This window comes from Bos grunniens, chromosome 12, assembly GCF_055505025.1.
Source record: "Bos grunniens cultivar Pamir isolate PY7600 chromosome 12, Bosgru_T2T1.0, whole genome shotgun sequence".
NCBI classification, from domain to species: domain Eukaryota; kingdom Metazoa; phylum Chordata; class Mammalia; order Artiodactyla; family Bovidae; genus Bos; species Bos grunniens.
In genome coordinates this window covers 51,125,848-51,144,831 of record NC_141176.1, presented here as the reverse complement: position 1 = coordinate 51,144,831, position 18,984 = coordinate 51,125,848, and the positions used below count along the sequence as shown (strand labels likewise).

Genomic DNA, 18,984 nt, shown 5'->3' with positions numbered 1-18,984 from the left:
TTCTTTCTGGATCTTCAGTTTAGTAGTTTGCTAGTATTTCCAAATATTAAGTCTAAAATGTTGATAAATGAATTCTGTAACACTCACAAAATTACGACTCTTCAAAACTAAAATTAACTAGGCAAGATCAAACAATATGTAATTCATAACCCCATTAGTCTCCAGGAAGAAGACATATCTCTTCACTTTACTGCTGCATTTTTCACATGTGTTTTCTCCTCCTCTTTCAAATAAGCAAATTTCTGGGCAGGGGGAGAGGGTGGGAGGGGGACGTTGAACAGCAAAAGACAACAAATGAGAAAAAACTAGAGTAGAGCAAAATCTATGATTTACCTGCTTCAACTGATGCTACGAAGATCCTGGAAAAAGCCCATTTTACTGTAAACCCAAAGTCAAGACTGCTCCCAGGCGTCTGGTTTATGCTGATTCTCATATCACTGAACTGATCCTGAAAACAAACATGAAACGGTGGGATCAAGTGTCCCTGGCACCCACATGAAGGAAAGTCTATCTGCCAAGGAGGGAGGCTGCGTGCAGGGCACGCTGGAATTATCTCATGATAAACCAGCAACACCATTCTTCTCCCCCTTGGGTTTGGTACAACTTTCATTTATATATTTCTCAGTTTATTTTCTGCTAAGATAAGGGACATCTTCATATCTGTGGCTATTGTTCTTTGGATGAATACTATAAATCAGTTGATTTATACTGATAAAGCTTAGGCTTTTGCTCATCATATGCTTAAGCCTCAGTTATAGACCATTTGTTGTTACCCAGGAATGGGTTTGACTGAGAAGATATGGCATATATATACATATACATATATATACACTACACACACACACACACACACATATATACACACAATGGAATATTATTCAGCCATGAGGAAAAGGATATCCTGCCATCTGGACATTATGCTCAAGTGAGGTAAGTCAGACGAAGAAAGACAAGTACATGTAATATCACTTATATGTCGAATCTCAAAGCCAAGCTCATAAAACAGGGAGTAAAGTGGTGGTTGCAAGGGGATGGGGGTGAGAGGAAAGAACAGATGGTGTTTAAGGGTACAAACTTGTAATGAACAGTCAAATGAGCCCTAGAAATCTAATACACAGTATTGTGACTATAAATAATATCTTATTATAATCAAACTTGCTAAGAGACTAGAGTTTCCAACCATAAAGAGAAAAGATAATTATGTAATGTGAGAGATGTTAATTATCACTACGATGGCAATCACATTACAATATATAAATGTATCAAATTAACATGCTGTTCTTTCAAAATTTACCCATTCTATCTCAAATATATGACAACAAAATGCCATTTTGAAAACTCAAAAAAGATTTAAATCACTTATTTTTAAAATTCCACCATACTTTAAAAAATACCTCCAGCATTTAACATATTTAGCTGAATAATTTTGAGGGGTTTGTAGACACAAATCCAGCAACCAGAATCACTTTTCTAGGAGTAGTACTATTCCCTAATAGCATCTCTAAGTCTGCCAAGACATTTTTGCTTCTCCTACTGCTTCATGAAGATGTAGTGGTAAAAGCCACTTATGCTGCAAAATGCAGAACTAGGTCAACCCTGAGGAACCACTAGGAAGATGCCAAGAGGGCCCCCTGAGACACCATGAGCTCCAGGCCACAACCTCCTTGAAGTAACAGCAGCTCACACTCACAAGAGCCTCTTGGACAGCTGGTAGACCTTTATTCTCATCTCCACTACAGTCCACAGCAAGAAATTCTCAGTTTCACGGACTTTAAGCCATTTTCCAAAAGAAATGTTTTCAGTTTTACAGTATACTATGTATGTGAAAATTTTAATTAACTTCCATAATTTATATTTTTTGTTTGGGGTAAAGACCAGACATAAATTTGAGCGTTTGTTTCCCAGATTAGTGTTTCCAGTTCTTTGATTCACAATTATCAAGAACTTAGACTTAATTGTTTAAAAAGAAAAATTCCTCTTAAAATCGCTTTATTTTCCAGGAAAAACTTATAACTTCTCAATTTTAATTTGGCAGTTAAACCCAGACCTAGGACATGTGGGCAATTCACAAATTTTTGTACCTTTAAAATAAGTTTAAAAGTCAAGTGACTATATTCTAAGAAAAACTGTGATATTACATATGAATTAGAAGGAAGACAAGAGAGGCACTGAATAAAGGCTCAAGAATTTACTGTATTATATGGACATGAGAAGTAAGTGCTATAACAATATACACTTACTCATTTGTTCAGCTATTATGCATCTATTCTGATTAAAACACTTAGGAAATAAAGATGAATTAGGCATAGTCCTGCTGCTGCTGCTAAGTCACTTCAGTCGTGTCTGACCCTCAGCGACTCTGTGGACTGCAGCCTTCCAGGCTCCTCCGTCCATGGGATTTTCCAGGCAAAGATACTGGAGTGGGGTGCCATTGCCTTCTCCGAGGCATAGTCCTAGGTCTCAAGAAATAATTACTGACTCTTCAAGAGTGGGTACAGAATTTTTAAGAAAAAAAAAAAACAGTGTAGCTAATAATATAGAAACTTTTTTTTTTCATCAGACATCATATAAAGCAGTTGAAATATGGGAACGAAGATGTAGGTAGTGAGAATACTCATTAATAATCAGCCTGATGGATACCAGTCTCTGGAATATAATAAAACTCTGCTATGAATAGAAAAAATTACTGGTTAGTTCTACTCCTTAACCAAAACCACCACACACTTAAATTAGAGATGACTCAATGAAAATAAGTAGTCATCTTCACCACTCTTACCCCACTCCACTCCTCCATATTCTGAGCTAAAGCCAATTAGAGTGCAGAATCTATTGCTATATAAGGCCACAGAGACAAACCATGGATTAGAAATTCCAAGATACTAACTGAGGTTTTTTATATCTTGAAGAATAAGAGACAGGACAGAGTTTTAATAAATAGTTCCAAACTACAATAAAGAATATTTTGTGGGCAAGAATAAGTCAACAGTATCCTGTTTAGTGGAACAGGATAAAAGAGAATGAGCTTAAGCCATAGACGGAAGAGCCTCACAATTGTATTAGACCATAAGAATTGCCTTCTAAAGGATTGCTCTTACCCTGGAGCTAAATCTCTACTTGAACATAATAAAAGGGCAAATGACCACCTCTCTGAAACAGTTAACAGAGGAGGTCAGCCTCATTGTGGCCACAGGCTGGCAGCCCGTTATGTGGGTCCTGGGGATGCACACAGACAAAGGAGAGAGAACCAATTACAGGTCTATTTCTGTCAACAGCCAGGTAGCCTCAGGCATTTCACTGAGTCTGGCAGAGACTTTCTTTTCACAATGGCATTAATTTTTAAGCTTTCTGTTTCCAAAATCCTATTTTCCCATGCAGACCATCTTCCTCTCAAAACCTATACAGAAAGGATTAAAGTGGGTGGTTGCGGTTCCAGGAAAGAGCCCCAGAGTCCCCTCTTGCATGGCTTCCTCCTATGACAGTCACTGTGGCATGTCTGTGGAATCCTGAGTTCTTGAATTAGATTATCCTTGAGACTTTTTGTAGGTAAGGTGGCTTTCCCTGGTGGCTCAGATGGTAAATACACCTGCAATGTGGGAGACCCAGGTTTGATCCTTGGGTCAGGAAGATCCACTGGAGAAAGATCCACCCCCTCTATATTCTTGCTTGGAAAATCCCATGGACAGAGGGGCCTGGAGGGTTACAGACCATGGGGTTGCAAAAAGTCAGGCATGATTGAGCAACTAACATACCTCTATAATTACAGTCGAGCACAATCCATTCAACTCTGATTTCACTTAGGATTTGTACCTCCTGGTTTTTCTCATGAGACATATGCCATGTAAGGATTCTACAAAGGGTCCAAGTTTTGGAAGATGATGTTGTGGGAATTTCCTTTTGAACTGGATGGAACCAGGAATATACATCATTGGGGGAAATCTAGAGTCTTGAGGACTGATAAAGAACTATGCCAAGTGGTGACAGTTGCCTATTCTGGTAAAGACAGAGTACAATTACCAACATATCAGCATCTAAAATAAAAATAACTTTCCTCAATTTAAAGAGAAATACACACGTTTTAATTTCTCCTCATTCTTCTCAACCTCTCAGTCATCTGACAGTCTCTAGAATGTTTTATTCATTATTTTTGCCTGTGCTGGGTCTTCATTGCTGCGTGGGCTTTTCTCTAGTTGCTGCAAGCAGGGGCTACTCTCCAGTTGTGATGCTTGAGCTTCTCTTATTGCGGAGCATGGGCTCTAGGGTTCCCGGGTTTCATTAGTTTTGTCACACGGGCTCAGCAGTTGCAGCTTGCAAGCTCTAGAGAACAGACTCAACAGTTGTGGCGCACGGGTTGCTCTGGGACATGTGGGATCTTCCTGGATCAGAGATCGAACCCATGTCTCCTGCACTGGCAGGAGCCACCAGCGAAGCCCAGAAACACAGACTTCCAGCTGAGATTTTTAAACAAAAATATGATTATCTGGCATAGCCATGAGAAGATTTTCATGAGATCTAATGAATTAACAGGGCTTTCCTGATAGCTCAGTTGGTAAAGAATCCGCCTGCAATGCAGGAGACTCTGGTTCGATTCCCGGGTTGGGAAGATCTGCTGAAGAAGGGATAGTCTACCTACTCCAACTATTCTTGGGCTTCCCTTGAGGCTCAGGTAGTACAGAACCCACCTGCGACACAGGAGACCTGGATTCGATCCCTGGATTGGATTCTAGTATCACCACAGATGGAAAGTAATGAACAGCAGGGTCAACCTTATATACTAACAAGTCAGATGGGCATTCTCAAATTTTTTTGATCAGATAAACATATTCACTTAAAGAGAGCCTACTTAGGTCGATAAAATAAAAATACACTAAAAGTAGATTTAGGCTGTAAAATCATAAATAACAAAGGAAATAGACAATCTTTGATGTTGGCTACATGGTTCTTTCGTGTCTTTTTTCAGGGTTTTAGTGGATGAGAACATAGTGGAAGTCGCTCAGTCGTGTCCGACTCTTTGCCACCCCGTGGACTATACAGTCCATGGAATTCTCCAGGCCAGAGTACTGGAGTGAGTAGCCTTTCCCTTCTCCAGGGAATCTTCCCAACCCAGGTCCCCCACATTGCAGGCAGATTCTTTACCAGCTGAGCCACAAGGGAAGCCATAGTGAGTAGCCCTCAAATCATGGTGCAGCTCATCCTTCACCGAAGATGAGTCATATCTACCTTCTCCCCTTCTCCATGATCCACTCCAAGGAAGCAGGTGCTCCTGCCAGCTCTACCACTTGACTCAACCCATCTCCAAGCTTATCTCTTAACCTACCAAATGCATTTTCGGCCCTCATCCCATCAGGCAATACCAACTCCTCTTGCTTTCAGGAAACAACCTTCCATGTCGCCCATTATTCTGCTTCCTCTTCCCTCCTCCATCCCTCTGGCCACCTCTTGGTTTCATTAGTATGTTCCTCTCTTTCTAGTTTCCTTTTGTTGCTGCTCCTCTTCCCTAGTCAGTCTCCCACTTTCTTGACCACATGTTTTCCTGAGTAAACCTCATGCATTGTCATCAACTATTACCTAAGTCTAGCACATTCAAAATTATATTTATTCTCTTCCTCCCTAAACCTGCACTTCTACCTCTTGTTTTTCACATATGGGTTAATTACATCACCATTCAACCAGATGCCCAAGTTAAAAACATCAGGTTCTTTCTGGGCCTCTTCCTCCTTCCTCCCCCTAACTGCTCCCCAGGCTACCTCTACACAATGGGCCCCCCACAATCCATCACACACATGCACTTAATAGAGTGTTAGCAAATCCACAAGCCATAAATCTACCTTGAATATCCCATCCTTGCATCCTCCTTTAAGCTCACCTTAACTCAGGTCATAGTTTCCCTCTAAACTGCCGTGGGTAACCTTCTAATTGGCTCTCCTGCCTCCAGCCTTTCCTTCCTCCCATCTTCCCCACAGCTGCCTGAACTTTAGTTACAGAAAATGCCAATTATTATATCATACTCTATTAAAAATTTTCCGGTAGCTCCTTATAATCTACTGTGTAGATTTCAAAGTCTGCATCTCAGGATTATATTTAATTGGGCTAAGTTTTAATAAATGTCTACCTTCTTTCAAAATACTTTTAAGAATGATTTTCTCTTTATGAACCAGAAGATATTTCAGTCCACACTGGCTCTAAATTCTAAACACATGGCGATGTTAAAATAAGTCAACATTTGGTGTTCTAACTAGAAACAAGGTTCTTTTCCAATTTAAGCATGTCACATTTCAAAGAAATAAATTAGGGTCAGAGAAATTGCAATTGTGGCCTAAGAATCTAACCAGCCTGGGGCATGTTACATAACTTTCAAATCTCAAGTATTTCACTGGTAAAAGTAAGGATAATACCACATACTTTGCTAAATTATTGAGGGGGTTAAATTAAACATTTAAAAGGTGCCAAGGCACATAGGTGATGTCCATTAATTATCTTCTTTTTCCCATGGAAACAATGTTATACATGGTAATATATGCTGCTTAGGCAGTTTCCAGAACAACAAAAAAAATTCCTATTTAACTCTAGCACACACGGCTCTAAAGCTATTATAATAGAACGCGGTCAGCATTCAGCAAATACTTACAGGTACAGGCACCGCACTAACAGTGAGCAAATTAGACTTGCTTCCCACCCTTAGAGAGATTAGGGCCCAGTGAAGGTGACACGCAGGTAAGATGAACGGGAGGAAGCTGTGAGAAGGTCCAAACCTGGGTACTCTTAAAAGAGGCACTACTGTAGACTTGGGCATCAAAAGGGTAAAAAGCTTCCTTCCCTCCACATGTATTTGTCATCCTGATTCTGGGTTCTGATTTAATAATCTGGAGCAAAGGTCCTGAAACAAGGATTTGGTTGAGATTTGAGAGCAGAGGGCTCAGACAAGACAGAAAACAAAACAAAAACCCAGGCAACACCCTTCTGCGGGGGAAAGGCACACATGCAAGACAGTCGGAGCAGGCTGGAGGACTCTGGGAGCCACACCGCTTCCTCTTGCCCTGGGTTCCCCTGAGAATTGCCCTGGTAGCCTGGATTGGTAGGGGAGAAGGAAAAAGAAGCAATCCCATAAGAGAAGTAGAAGAGAAAGGGAAAGAGAGCGAAATAAACCCCAAATCAGCAATGGAAATGAGAAAGTAATTCCTGAGCAGATTTTAAACAAGGTCATTACGTTCTTCCTTCATTAAGTCTTTGCTCTTTATGCTATGAACTCCCTTCTTACCATAATTCTGTGACAGGCTACTAGCCCATTTCTGCCCTTAGATTTCACCTCCTCAAAATAATTCTCTAGAACATCACAGTGCTCACATTCCTGACCCACCCCTTAATCCTAAAATTCCCACATTAAAGAACCTATAAGGACCTAAATTACCTGCTGGATCAAATTCATACTTCAGTCTAGTCATCAAGGCCTTGAATGCAATTCAACTCAGTAAACACTTGAATAAAAACTATGGGTAAAAGCCGAAAAGTGAAAAAAATGAAAGTGTTAGTCGCTTAGTCATGTCTGACTCTTTGCAACCCTATGGACTGTAGCCTGCCAGGCTCTTCTCTGTCCACAGAATTCTCCAGCCAAGAATACTGGAGTGGGTAACCATTCTTTTCTTCAAGAGATCTTCCCAACCCAGGGATCAAACCTGGGTCTCCTGTATTGCAGGCAGTCTGAGCCACCAGGGAAGAATACCAGTGAAGGAGAAACATATGGACAAGAAAAAATTCAATGAATGAAACTTTCAAGGGTGAAAAACTCAGTTCCAACAAGGGGGAGGAAACAGACATCTTGACCCACGAAGGAACCAACCCTCTGGGCTTTGAAGGAACAGGAGGACTTAAAAACACGGAGATGGTTGAAATGAACATTTTAAAATAGGGCAACAATAAGAACAAAAATATATGTGATGTGTTCATGAAAGTAAATGGTGTGTTTCAGAGAAGTCAAGCAGTCTCATGCGAAGAGCTTTCAGCTACTTCCCCTCTCTTTCTCACTACACAAGTGGTGTAGGCAACCTTGAGTCAAATGGCCTAAGTTCAAATCCTGACTCCATCACTCCGTACCCTGTGTGGACATGGAGAAGTATCACGACCACTTCACACCTCAATTTCCACAGCGACAAAACAGCAGTAAGAGGTTCATTGTGAGGATTCAATAAATCACGCGCTGCCAAGCCTACTGACATGACGAGCGATCAGCAAACATGAGCTGTGCCAGCGCTACAAAGAGAATTTGGGGCCAGTTATGAGGGACCCCAGTGTTCCTGAGTGCTCTGAACTTCGCTGAAGGAACCACAGCATGCCCCTGGGGGCTTTGAAGCAGAGAAATTATCCAGTCCAGCCTGGCATCATGCAAATTAATCTGGGGCCAGCCTTATGTAGGATGCATAAAGATCTGTGACTATTTTACAAAGTGTTTGCATTAATGAGGGAAAGGGCCGGAACTAGGATAGTGGAAACAAGGATAGAAAAGGGTAACAACGTCAAGAGAGATGCTGTAGAAAGACAGGAAAGGATACTGCCCGCACATGTGTAGTAAAGGAAGAAGACCTGAAGAACACTCTTTTCACAAAGCTGCCAAGTTATCTACCTGAAACCAATAGAATACTGCAAATCAATTACGCTTCAGTTAAAAGAGAAGGACATCTCAGTGTTCAGCCAGACGCTACTTTTTATTTTTCTCTACTCTGAACTCCTAGAATTGGATAATCTGCAGGCGTGTTGCAAACACCCTTGCCATACTGGTCCTAGGCTGTTCTGTGCATTCCCCAACCTTTTCCCAGGTCAGCAAGTGCCCTCTGAGTGATAAGAGCAGGGCAATGCTACACAAGTCACTTTCCTCAGAGTGTGGAAGTGGATACATCAAGCATCTCCAGAACAGGCAAGTGATCATATAACATAGACGTTTGGTCAAGAATTCCAACTGCTCCACTTATTGGCTGGCTAAGTGGCTAAGTCGCTTCAATCGTGTCCGACTCTGTGTGATCCCATAAACGGCAGCCCACCAGGCTCCCCCATCCCTGGGATTCTCCAGGCAAGAACACTGGAGTGGGTTGCCATTTCCTTCTCCAATGCATGAAAGTGAAAAGTGAAAGGGAAGTCGCTCAGTCGTGTCCGACTCTCCACAACCCCATGGACTGCAGCCTACCAGGCTTCTCCGTCCATGGGATTTGCCAGGCAAGAGTACTGGAGTGGGGTGCCATCACCTTCTCCGGCTCCACTTATTAATTCAAGCCTAATTTTGCCTAGTAGCATTCCACTCCAAGTTGGGTGACTAAAAGGCATAAAGGCACTAATGATGAAACCTGAAACCACGCCACGGTAACTCAGGTTCCTCTGAACTGCTCTGACCTGGAACACACACCCACACTTAGGCTTTTTCTTAATCCATGGATGCAGCTAGTCACCTGTCACCCTGAGGGAGCTGCCATCACTAAGCACACAGGACAATAATCAGGCTGCTTCGTGGGATTTGCTCTTTGAAAAGAGGAAGGCAAACAAGCAAGTCCATAAAACAAAAGGCACCTTGCTCTCACTCTACTATTCATCCACTGGCACCTTATGATCCCCAAGTATAACAGAGGCTGCTATTCTTCTCATCCATTGAGACTTATGATGCTAATTACATATTCCCAGTTCTTTAAAATGGAAGTTAAAACATAATTTACAACCAGTGATTTTTTAGCAACCTGAAGAAACTGCTTTAGATACATTTGTAAATATGGATAGAAAAACTGGAAGAGATATACCTAAGTGTCAAAGAACCTCTCTAAATGATGGGATTACCAAACCATTTTTATTGTGTATATTTTCCTACATTTCCAAATTTTCTCAAGCACAGAGTCTTTTATAATCATGAAGAGATAAAGCTTACTCTAAACTTGTAAAGCTTTGCTGTAGTGATAAAAACGAATGATACTAAAATACACTGTATCATATTTTACACAAAGGTATTTCATTAATATAACTTAGGCCAAGTTATATACTTGATGTTGTGCCTTGGAAAATATACACTCTATTAAGGTACCAGAAAAGGCTAGACTAAGTCACAGAGCCATAAAAGCACCTCCACACTAAAGGCTTCATACAACTATCAAATTGCTTACTGAAGCTTTTTCCAAAAGAGAAAAGTTTCTTCCGGTTCTCTAGACAAGCAACAGGGCCTCACAGGTGGCGCTAGTGGTAAAGAGCCTGCCTGCCAATGCAGGAGGCCTAAGGGAACTGGGTTAGGGAACTGGGTTGGGTCCCTGGGTCAGGAAGATCCCCTGGAGGAGGCAATCCACTCCAGGATTCTTGCCTGGAGAATCCCATGGACAAAGGAGCCTGGCAGGCTGCATTCCATAGGATCTCACAGAGTTGGACACAACTGAAGCAACTTAGCATACACGCAGACAAGCAACAACTTTCCAGCCTATGTATAAAAACATAGTAAAAGAACATTTATTACCTAATAATTCTCTTAAAGCTATCTAATGAGATTTTAAGTAGGAAAAAACTACTTATGACCCCATTCTTCTTCTGATGATACATTTTATTTGGACTCCAAATGTTAAAGAATGCAATTTTCATACTGTAACTAAGGCTCAATATTACCCTTATAAGAAAAGGAGTGGTACAAAATAAATTAGTATTGCAAGTCACTACACTTTTCAGATGGTAAAGCGTCTGCCCACAATGCGGGAGACCCGGGTTCGATCCCTGGGTTGGGAAGATGCCCTGGAGAAGGAAATGGCAACCCATTCCAGTACTCTTGCCTAGAAAATTCCATGGACGGAGGAGCCTGGTGGGCTACAGTCCATGAGGTCACAAAGAGTCAGACACAACTGAGTGACTTCACGACGACACTTTTCATATGTTAGAAAAAGAGGTGCCATGTCCTCACAGGCCAGTCCCTCTCATGTATCAATTTCTCCTTGTGGTTAGGTTCCCTGGTAACTCAGCCGGTAAAGAATCTGCCTGCAGTGCAGGAGACTCGGGTTCAATCCCTGGGTTGGGAAGATCCCCCAGAGAAGGAAATGGCAGCCCACTCCAGTATTCTTGCCTGGAGAATCCCATGGATAGAGAAGCCTGGCAGGCTACAGTCCATGGGGTTACAAGAGTCAGACACGACTTAGCAACTAAGCCACCACCACCACACTTTTCATATAGTACAAAAAGAAGTGCCATGTCCTTACAGACCAGTCCCTCTCACACGTATCAATTTCTCCTTGTGGTTAAGTTCACTTTCCTGCGAAGCATCTTTTATTACCCATTTAACTACCAGACCTGCATCTAAAACCCCCTGAGTAACGCTTGCACCTGAACCTGGACTGGTGAGCACCAGCAGTGCAAGTCAACAGCTGCTGAAATGGGGAGCAGGGACCAAACCCAGCCCAACTAGAGGGAGATTGGTCCAAAAGTCTCCATACACCCGTATCATAAGGGTCATCGGGATCCATCAACAGAGTTGGAAGAGATCTACCTCCTCCAAGATTTGTTAAAAATAAAATGCAATATCAATTTCTACATTATCAGCCCAGACTGTCATGCCCAGAGGTGAGAAACACAGTTTTCTGATTTAAATCCTTAAGTTTTTGAGCAGGTTATTAAAAAGCCTTTCCACACTCACCTGTGACCTGGGGACCTCTGCCTGTGGCGAGCTTCTCCCTTCTCCAAGCTCAGATGTTAAATCAGGGCTAGATATTGAAGACAATGTGTCTTTAGAAGTGGCAGCCTGATCCTGGGAAAGAGATGAGTAGGGGGATGTAGGAGAGGGCAACCGCATCACACTTTCTCTGGGTGCTTCGGCCTCTCTTTCGCTGGATGAGCCGGACGCAAGCTGGCGTGTGTCAGGTCTTTGCACAGAGATGCTGATCGAACTGCTCTGGGTTCTCTTCACGCCTTCTATGTCTCCATTATACTTCCAAGCATCATCCATCTAAATAAGAAAAATCACTGTAAACTTACTGTTCTGTTAGATTTCTATTTTAAAGTATATACATTAGATTAATATTTTAAAGTAACAAAAGTAACATATACCTCCCACAGCAAAGTAGCTGTTACTAAAAGGCTGGAGCATGTTCTTTGACACTAACAGATATGCACATATGAAGTGGGAGGAACAGTTGATTTTATGGAAGTGTCTATATTATAAACAGACCTTTAAACTATGCTTTGCTCGTTTCCATTACTCCAGGTCAACAGACAGAAATCTAAACTAGTTCAGCTGAATACTCCACACTATGGATATCTATAATTTATTCATTTGATTATGCTTCAATGTCATTTAAAGTGTGCCCAAGATATTACACATACCAGTATGTTTATTTTTACAGCATAAATTCCCAAAAGTAAACTTAACCAAAGAATATTCATATGTGTAATATAAAATATAACTTTTGTATACACACACACACACACATATATATATATATCTTTTAAAACTGTAACAATGCACTCCCAAATTAACGTGTAAGAATGTCAGTGTCTCTGCATCCTTATCAACACCACACATTTTGAATGTTTTAAATCTTTGTCATCTCATGGGTAAAAAGCTGTACACTTCGTGTTTGCTCTAATAAGACCACACATGCTTCTATGTGCTTTATGTAACCAACCATTCAAAGTCCCTCTCCCTTGAACTGGCCATTCATTTATATATCCACTTTTCTACCATTTATCTTTTCCTTATCAATTTGTAGGAACATTTTAAATCTTAGGGATATTAAACTTATAGATAAAATACATTTTGCTAATATTTTTCTGAGCCCATATAAATGTAGTCTTTTGACTACATTAACGGTGTCTATCATATAAATTTAATTTTTATGTTGTCAAATATGTCTGTGTTTACTTAATATAATGGTCAGGGGTTTTTCTGGTTGGTTTAGGCAGGCTTTGCTCACTTTGAATTTTTTAACCAAATCTTTTCTCTTAGATGTTTAGGATTCTACATAGGCAGAGGTAAAAGGAATTTGAATACCAAAGTGCTCAAGACTGTCTTGCTTCCTTTTACATAATTCAAATTAATACAGTCACTTTCAGGTACATGGCACTGCTTCATTCTCAGAGCAAATGATTCTATATTCTTTAAAATCCCAATAAAATATGTATTTTTTTGAACCATGAGATACATTTTAATAACTACATTCAAGTGTATCAAGTTCTAATGAAGTGGGAAATGAGGATACATAGAAAATTTGGGCATAATCACCTGAAAATATTTAGGTTAAACCGCATGAAATTGCTGTTTTATAGGTCAAAAAGAACTACTGGCAACTTCATATAGTACAACCTAAGACTTCACAATGGGGCCCCCAGGCGGTGCAGTGGTAAAGAATCTGCCCGCCGATGCAGGGGATACAAGAGACTCTGGGGTGGGAAGATCCCCTAGAGAAAGAAATGGCAACCCGCTCCAGTATTCTCGCCTGGAGAATTTCACGGACGGGCTACAGCCCATGGGATCACAAAGAACTGGAAGCAACTGAGCACACACAGAGTACTTAAAATAGATACATCTGAGAAAATATTGCACTAAAAAGTAAACGCTCAAATGCATTCCTTTTTACAGCTGAGTAATATTCCATTGTGTGTATGTACCACAGGTGGATGAAACTGGAGCCTACTTACAGAATGAAGTAAGTCAGAGAGAGAAACACCAATACAGTATATTAATGCATATATATGGGATTTAGAAAGACGATAACAATGATTCTATATGCAAGGCAGCAAAAGAGACAGAGATGTAAAGAACCAGCTTTTGGATTCTGTGGAAGAAGGTGAGGGTGCGATGATTTGAGAAAATAGCATTGAAACACGTATATTACCATATGTAAAGCAGATGACCAGGGCAAGTTCAATGCATGAAGAAAGGCACTCAAAGTCGGTGCTCTGGGATAGGATGGGGAAGGAAGTGGGAGTGGAGTTCAGGATGGGGGGGACACATGTACACAGTGGCCAATTCATGTTGATGTATGGCAAAAACGATCACAATATTATAATTATCCTCCAATTAAAATAAATTCTAAAAACTAAAAAAAAATTTTTTTTTAAAGTAAATGCTCTGCCTTAGGATGTAGTTTATTTTTAAAAATGTGTCAGCTCTACTTTCATTGAATTTGAAATTTAATCAGTTCTGCATTGTTGCTGTATTTTAAACATTAAATGTCCACTGAATCTAAAATACTTTACATATTATCTCTAACAGAAACTTCTGCACAAATTCACCAGTGTTTTGTGCTGGGGAACAGACCAAGGGAACGGGGAACACGTTTACCGTGTAGGATCTCGGGAGAGATGAGATTCCCCTTGACTGAGAGCCAAAGGGTCTCGGTGTGACCACAGAGGTTAACCTGGCCGCACCGGTTTTCTGGTAACTTCTGGGGAGAGTTGCTGAAACTCGAGTCGACTCCACTTGTGTATTCAGCGAATGCTGAGACGACAAGGAGGCTGGGCGCTGTTCTTCCACGGGGCTTCTAGAAGGAAACTGGACTTCAGCTGTGACAGTAGCCTCCCTTTTCGCAAAAGTTGTAGAATCCTGCTTAGGAATTTCTGTCGGATAAGTTGTTCCTTTCTCTTCTACTCTCTCACTCTGGGAATAGGTTTCTGGCACAGGCGGCACAGGGGGACGCTTTTCTTCATTCAATCCGTCATCAAAAGAATACAGCCTCCTTCTCGACGTAACTGTAGACATCTGATTTTGGGATTCCCTTAGCAGAAAGAAACACCACAACCACAAAATTATGCATTTGACACTCAGAGGTGGAGAGACATGTTATTTTGGTCATGAATGTAAAAAAGGATGGGAATAAAAAGATGGCTGACTTAGTATAATAATGTAATAAACAGAATGTGAGAATAAATACATGTGAATTTTTCAACATCACACAAAGGATTAAGAGCTTGACTTTTTTTTTTTTCTTTAAAGAGGCTAAGAAAAATCTCTGAAGTATTTGCGATTGTAAAAGGATTTTCACAGGAAAATAAGAAAATTTTAAATAAGAGATTATTCAAAGTTCCATAACACACTTTAAAGATAACTGACAACCAATTTGAACCCTCCAAAGATGCAGATTTCTTAACAGGGTTGAGAGTGTTCCTGTATACAATTTACAATCATTTTGTAAAAATAGAAGGCCACAAAAGATTCAGACTTTCAATAAGATCAAGTTAGAAATCAAGCTGATTTCAAACAGCTTGGTAGAATTTGCATGGACAGTTATGGCAGATTAAAAGTCACCATTCCTATTTTCAGAGAGATTGATGAAACGGTCTCTTGGCTACCATTCAGTAAGGAGTACATCTCAAGCCAACTGCATTGCATTCAAGTGAATGAAAGTGTTTACCATTGTCTTCTAGGGACAAAGGAGCTTTGTTTAATTTCACCTGACAGCACATTTCCTTTCTGACATTCTCCTTAAAGCATATTTGCCTTCTCCCTGACCTGTAAATATCTCAAGGCTTCATGGAGCAACTGCTCCACAGGCAAGTTTAACTGGACCTTTATCCTGTTATGTTGCAAAGCAAAAGATAAACCCCCACAGTGATGTTTATATAGTCTTCCTTTAAAAATACAATTTTAATTGCACCATGCCAACGTGAAAAAGAACTTTGTTACATTTTACACAATTTAGTTAAGAATGAGAACCATTTTTTAACCATTCCATTCTTAAATTTACTTTAAAAGGAGGAAAAAGTTGTATATTTTTGCAAAGATAGCCAACACTAGCCAATTCTGCATGTGAATATACAGTGTGTAAGGAAGGAACAAGGAATACCACTTTTAAGTACGCCTTTCATTAATTCAAATCACTACTTATTACAGCAGTACTTTGCTTTTTCACTGCAGAGCAAAACACTCAAAGGCTTATGCATATTTGATGACAATCTAATATTGGTGCACAAGTACAGCTCACAACCCTTACACAAAATATCTAACACTGGTTTCCCCAACCCTGAGATGCATTCGGTCTCATTACCTGTCCTGCAGCATTTCGTTAAACGTCTTAGATCTTCTCTCCGACTTCTCAAGAGCCTGCTTCTCAATCTCCTCCCTCTCCTCCTTTTTCTTCTGCAGATCCGAAGTGTAGCTTTTCCGACGATCTTTCCATTTTGCAAGGTCCTGACAGAGGAAAATCACGTTAGCCCAGGCACACCTGAATTTCTACACACCCTGTCCAGCAGTGAGTGCGCGCCTGAGGATCCCATTACGTCGCTAAAACTATTCACTCCAACTTGATGCCAAGGTGCCCTAATTTTGCTTTTTATAGCCAGCGTTTCTGTACCGAGCCTTTAGCTCCTGCGTCTGTCTAAAAGCCCTGACCTAATAAGACAGAGCCCATTTTTGTTTTCCCAGATAGTGCCTGCCTTGCTGCCCGTTTCACAAAGAATGCTAAACGCTTGTAATTAGATGCCAGGTCAGAAAGGTCGGGAACTGTTTCAAATTTATTTTCATCTCACTCCAATCATCTGGTTCTTACGTGAAATGACATGTTTCATTAGTCAACCTAGAACAGAAACATGACTGTAACATGGCTAAGTATACAGATACACGTGGAACAAATACAGAGGTCGGTCCCTACGTGGAGGCAACGGGGCCACAAACACACAGACGAATAAAGTGTGCTTCCTCTAGAGGAACTCTCAGTCTAGAGGGGAAAGACAGGTAAATAAAGTTCCACAACAAACGTGAAGGGATTGCACGAGAGAGTCAGGGGTGTATAGGGAGAGTGGTCAATTCTACCCTGGGAGGGGAGGGCCAGGTGTGGAAAGGCTTTAACCGGGAAGCCAAACAGAGGATGAGATGATTGGATGGCATCACGGACTCAACGGACATGAGTTTGAGCAACTCTAGGAGATACTGAAGAACAGGGAAGCCTGGCTTGCTGCAGTCCATGGGGTCACAAAGAGTCGGACATGACTGAGCTATTGAACAACAAAGACTCAAGAATATGATTTCGAAGCAGTTCAACTCCCCGTAAGAACAGAGCGATAAGGAAGATCACACAGGAAGCAGTGGCCATCTTTTCCCATACATCCATCCAGGACACATCCTGGGAGTGACCCCCAGGACACTCAACCTGATTCATCTTTAAAATTAGTCCTGGAGGCCTAAGCTGGTTCTGACATTCAGGGGGTTAGGCCAGTTTGGATGGTACCAACTTCACTGTGCCACCCAGAGAAGTCCCACGCTGAGAACTCTAGTGGTACTGCAGCCTTATGCAAAGTTCCAGACTGAAGGAAAAAAAAAAAAAATCCTCAGGCACATAAAATAGGTTTGGTTTACACCCTTTGGGAGCAGGCAGGGCCATTCCTGCTTAAAAAAAAAAAAAAAAAAAAAAGCCTGAAATCAATATGAACTATTTCCAGAAAGAACAAAAGCAGTGCACATCGGTCCTGAAGGACTGAAGGAGAACTAGCATGAATTTTCATCTGACTTAACCGAAGGGATAACCCCTCCATATCTCTCACTTTCATCTCCAGTCAACATGTATTTTGGCAAACTGCCACTGAATTTCTGTTTCTTGACAATGACATTGAGATCCCAAACAAAAGAAGCGGAGTTTAGAAACACAGCCAAGGCAGGGGTTTCATCTTTGTTACTTAATATTTCATTCCTTTGAAAATTAAGATTTACTATCTCTGACCCTTCTGTTCATGCTACCACTCAGCCCTCTTACCATAAAGTTGTCCTCAGATTTCTTTGGATCTGCTATGTATCATTTATCTATCATAACTCTTTACACTCCTTTGCTGGGTGCTGTGCTCAGTCTCTCAGTCATGTCCGACTCTTTGTGGCCCATGGACTGCCAGGCTCCTCTACCCACAGAATTTTTCAGGAAAGAATACTGGAGTGGGGTACCACTTCTTACTCCACGGGATCTTCCTGACTTGGGAGATTGAACCCAATCTCTTATGTCTCCTGTGACTCCTGCATTGGCAGGCAGATTCTTTACCACAAGCGTCACCTAGGAAGCCCCTTAGACTCCTTTGAGAGTGAACTGTGAAAGTGAAAATCACTTAGTCGTGTCCAACTCTGCGACCCCATGGACTGTAGCCCACCAGGCTCCTCTAACCATGGGATTCTCCAGGCAAGAATACTGGAGTGGGACATGTCTCCTGCATTGGCAGGGAGGTTCTTTACCACCACTGCCAGCAGGGAAGCCCATAAATATATACAGTGTATATGTGTCAGTGAAAGTGAAAATCGCTCAGTCGTGTCTAACTTTTTACGACCCCATGGACTGTAGCCCATCAGGCTCCTCTGTCCATGGAATTCTTCAGGCCAGAATCCTGGGGTGCCACGCCCTCCTCCAGGGGATCTTCCCAACCCAGGGATCGAACCCAGGTCTTCCCGCATTGTGGGCAGATTCTTTACCATCTGAGATACCAGGGAAGCCCAAGAATACTGGAGTGGACAGCCTATCCCTTCTCCCAGGGTATCTCCCTGACCCAGGAATCAAACCGAGGTTTCCTGTATTGCAGACAGATTCTTTACTGGCTGAGCTACCAAGGAAGTCCTACACTCCTTTGGCCTATAACAATTGACTCTTTTAAAAAAGGCACAGCTCTCTTCTGCCAGGGACAAAACTAAAGATTAAATCTTTATCCAAATAGATATCTGGATATACATCAGCTCTGTGAAAACATCTTATTTTGATTCACATTTGATAACTTTTTTAACCAAAATAGTACTGAATTATCATTCACATTTCTCCCCAAACCTTCTCTATTAACTCTAAGAACACTTTCATCTCTCCCTGCTGATTCCCAGTCTCTGTGCTGGTTCCCTGATCCCCCTAAACCTTAAGCAAAGTCTTCCCTTTCATGAGCATCACTAACAGTCATACCCCAAATGCAACCACCAGAGCAAGTAAACAAGTTACCTACACTGCGAGGAAGCAGCTTCTCATTTTTGAGAACCCACAGAAAATATCAGAAGATAAGGAGCTTCTGTGTTTCACAATGGCCTTTAAGATACAA

General features: G+C 41.3%; 1 protein-coding gene across 50 annotated transcripts in view; it reads right to left on the bottom strand.

The window, feature by feature from the left end:
* Positions 1-18,984, bottom strand: part of LMO7 (LIM domain 7) — a 219,205-nt gene that overhangs the window by 24,905 nt on the left and 175,316 nt on the right. For all 50 annotated transcript variants that reach the window (XM_086329963.1, XM_086329958.1, XM_086329957.1 and 47 more), the window contains 4 exons: positions 15,981-16,123; positions 14,279-14,711; positions 11,633-11,941; positions 334-448 (listed from right to left, as the gene is read on the bottom strand). In XM_086329963.1, the coding sequence (XP_086186089.1) occupies positions 334-448; positions 11,633-11,941; positions 14,279-14,711; positions 15,981-16,123 (1,000 nt within the window). The remainder of the gene's footprint in view (positions 1-333; positions 449-11,632; positions 11,942-14,278; positions 14,712-15,980; positions 16,124-18,984) is intronic.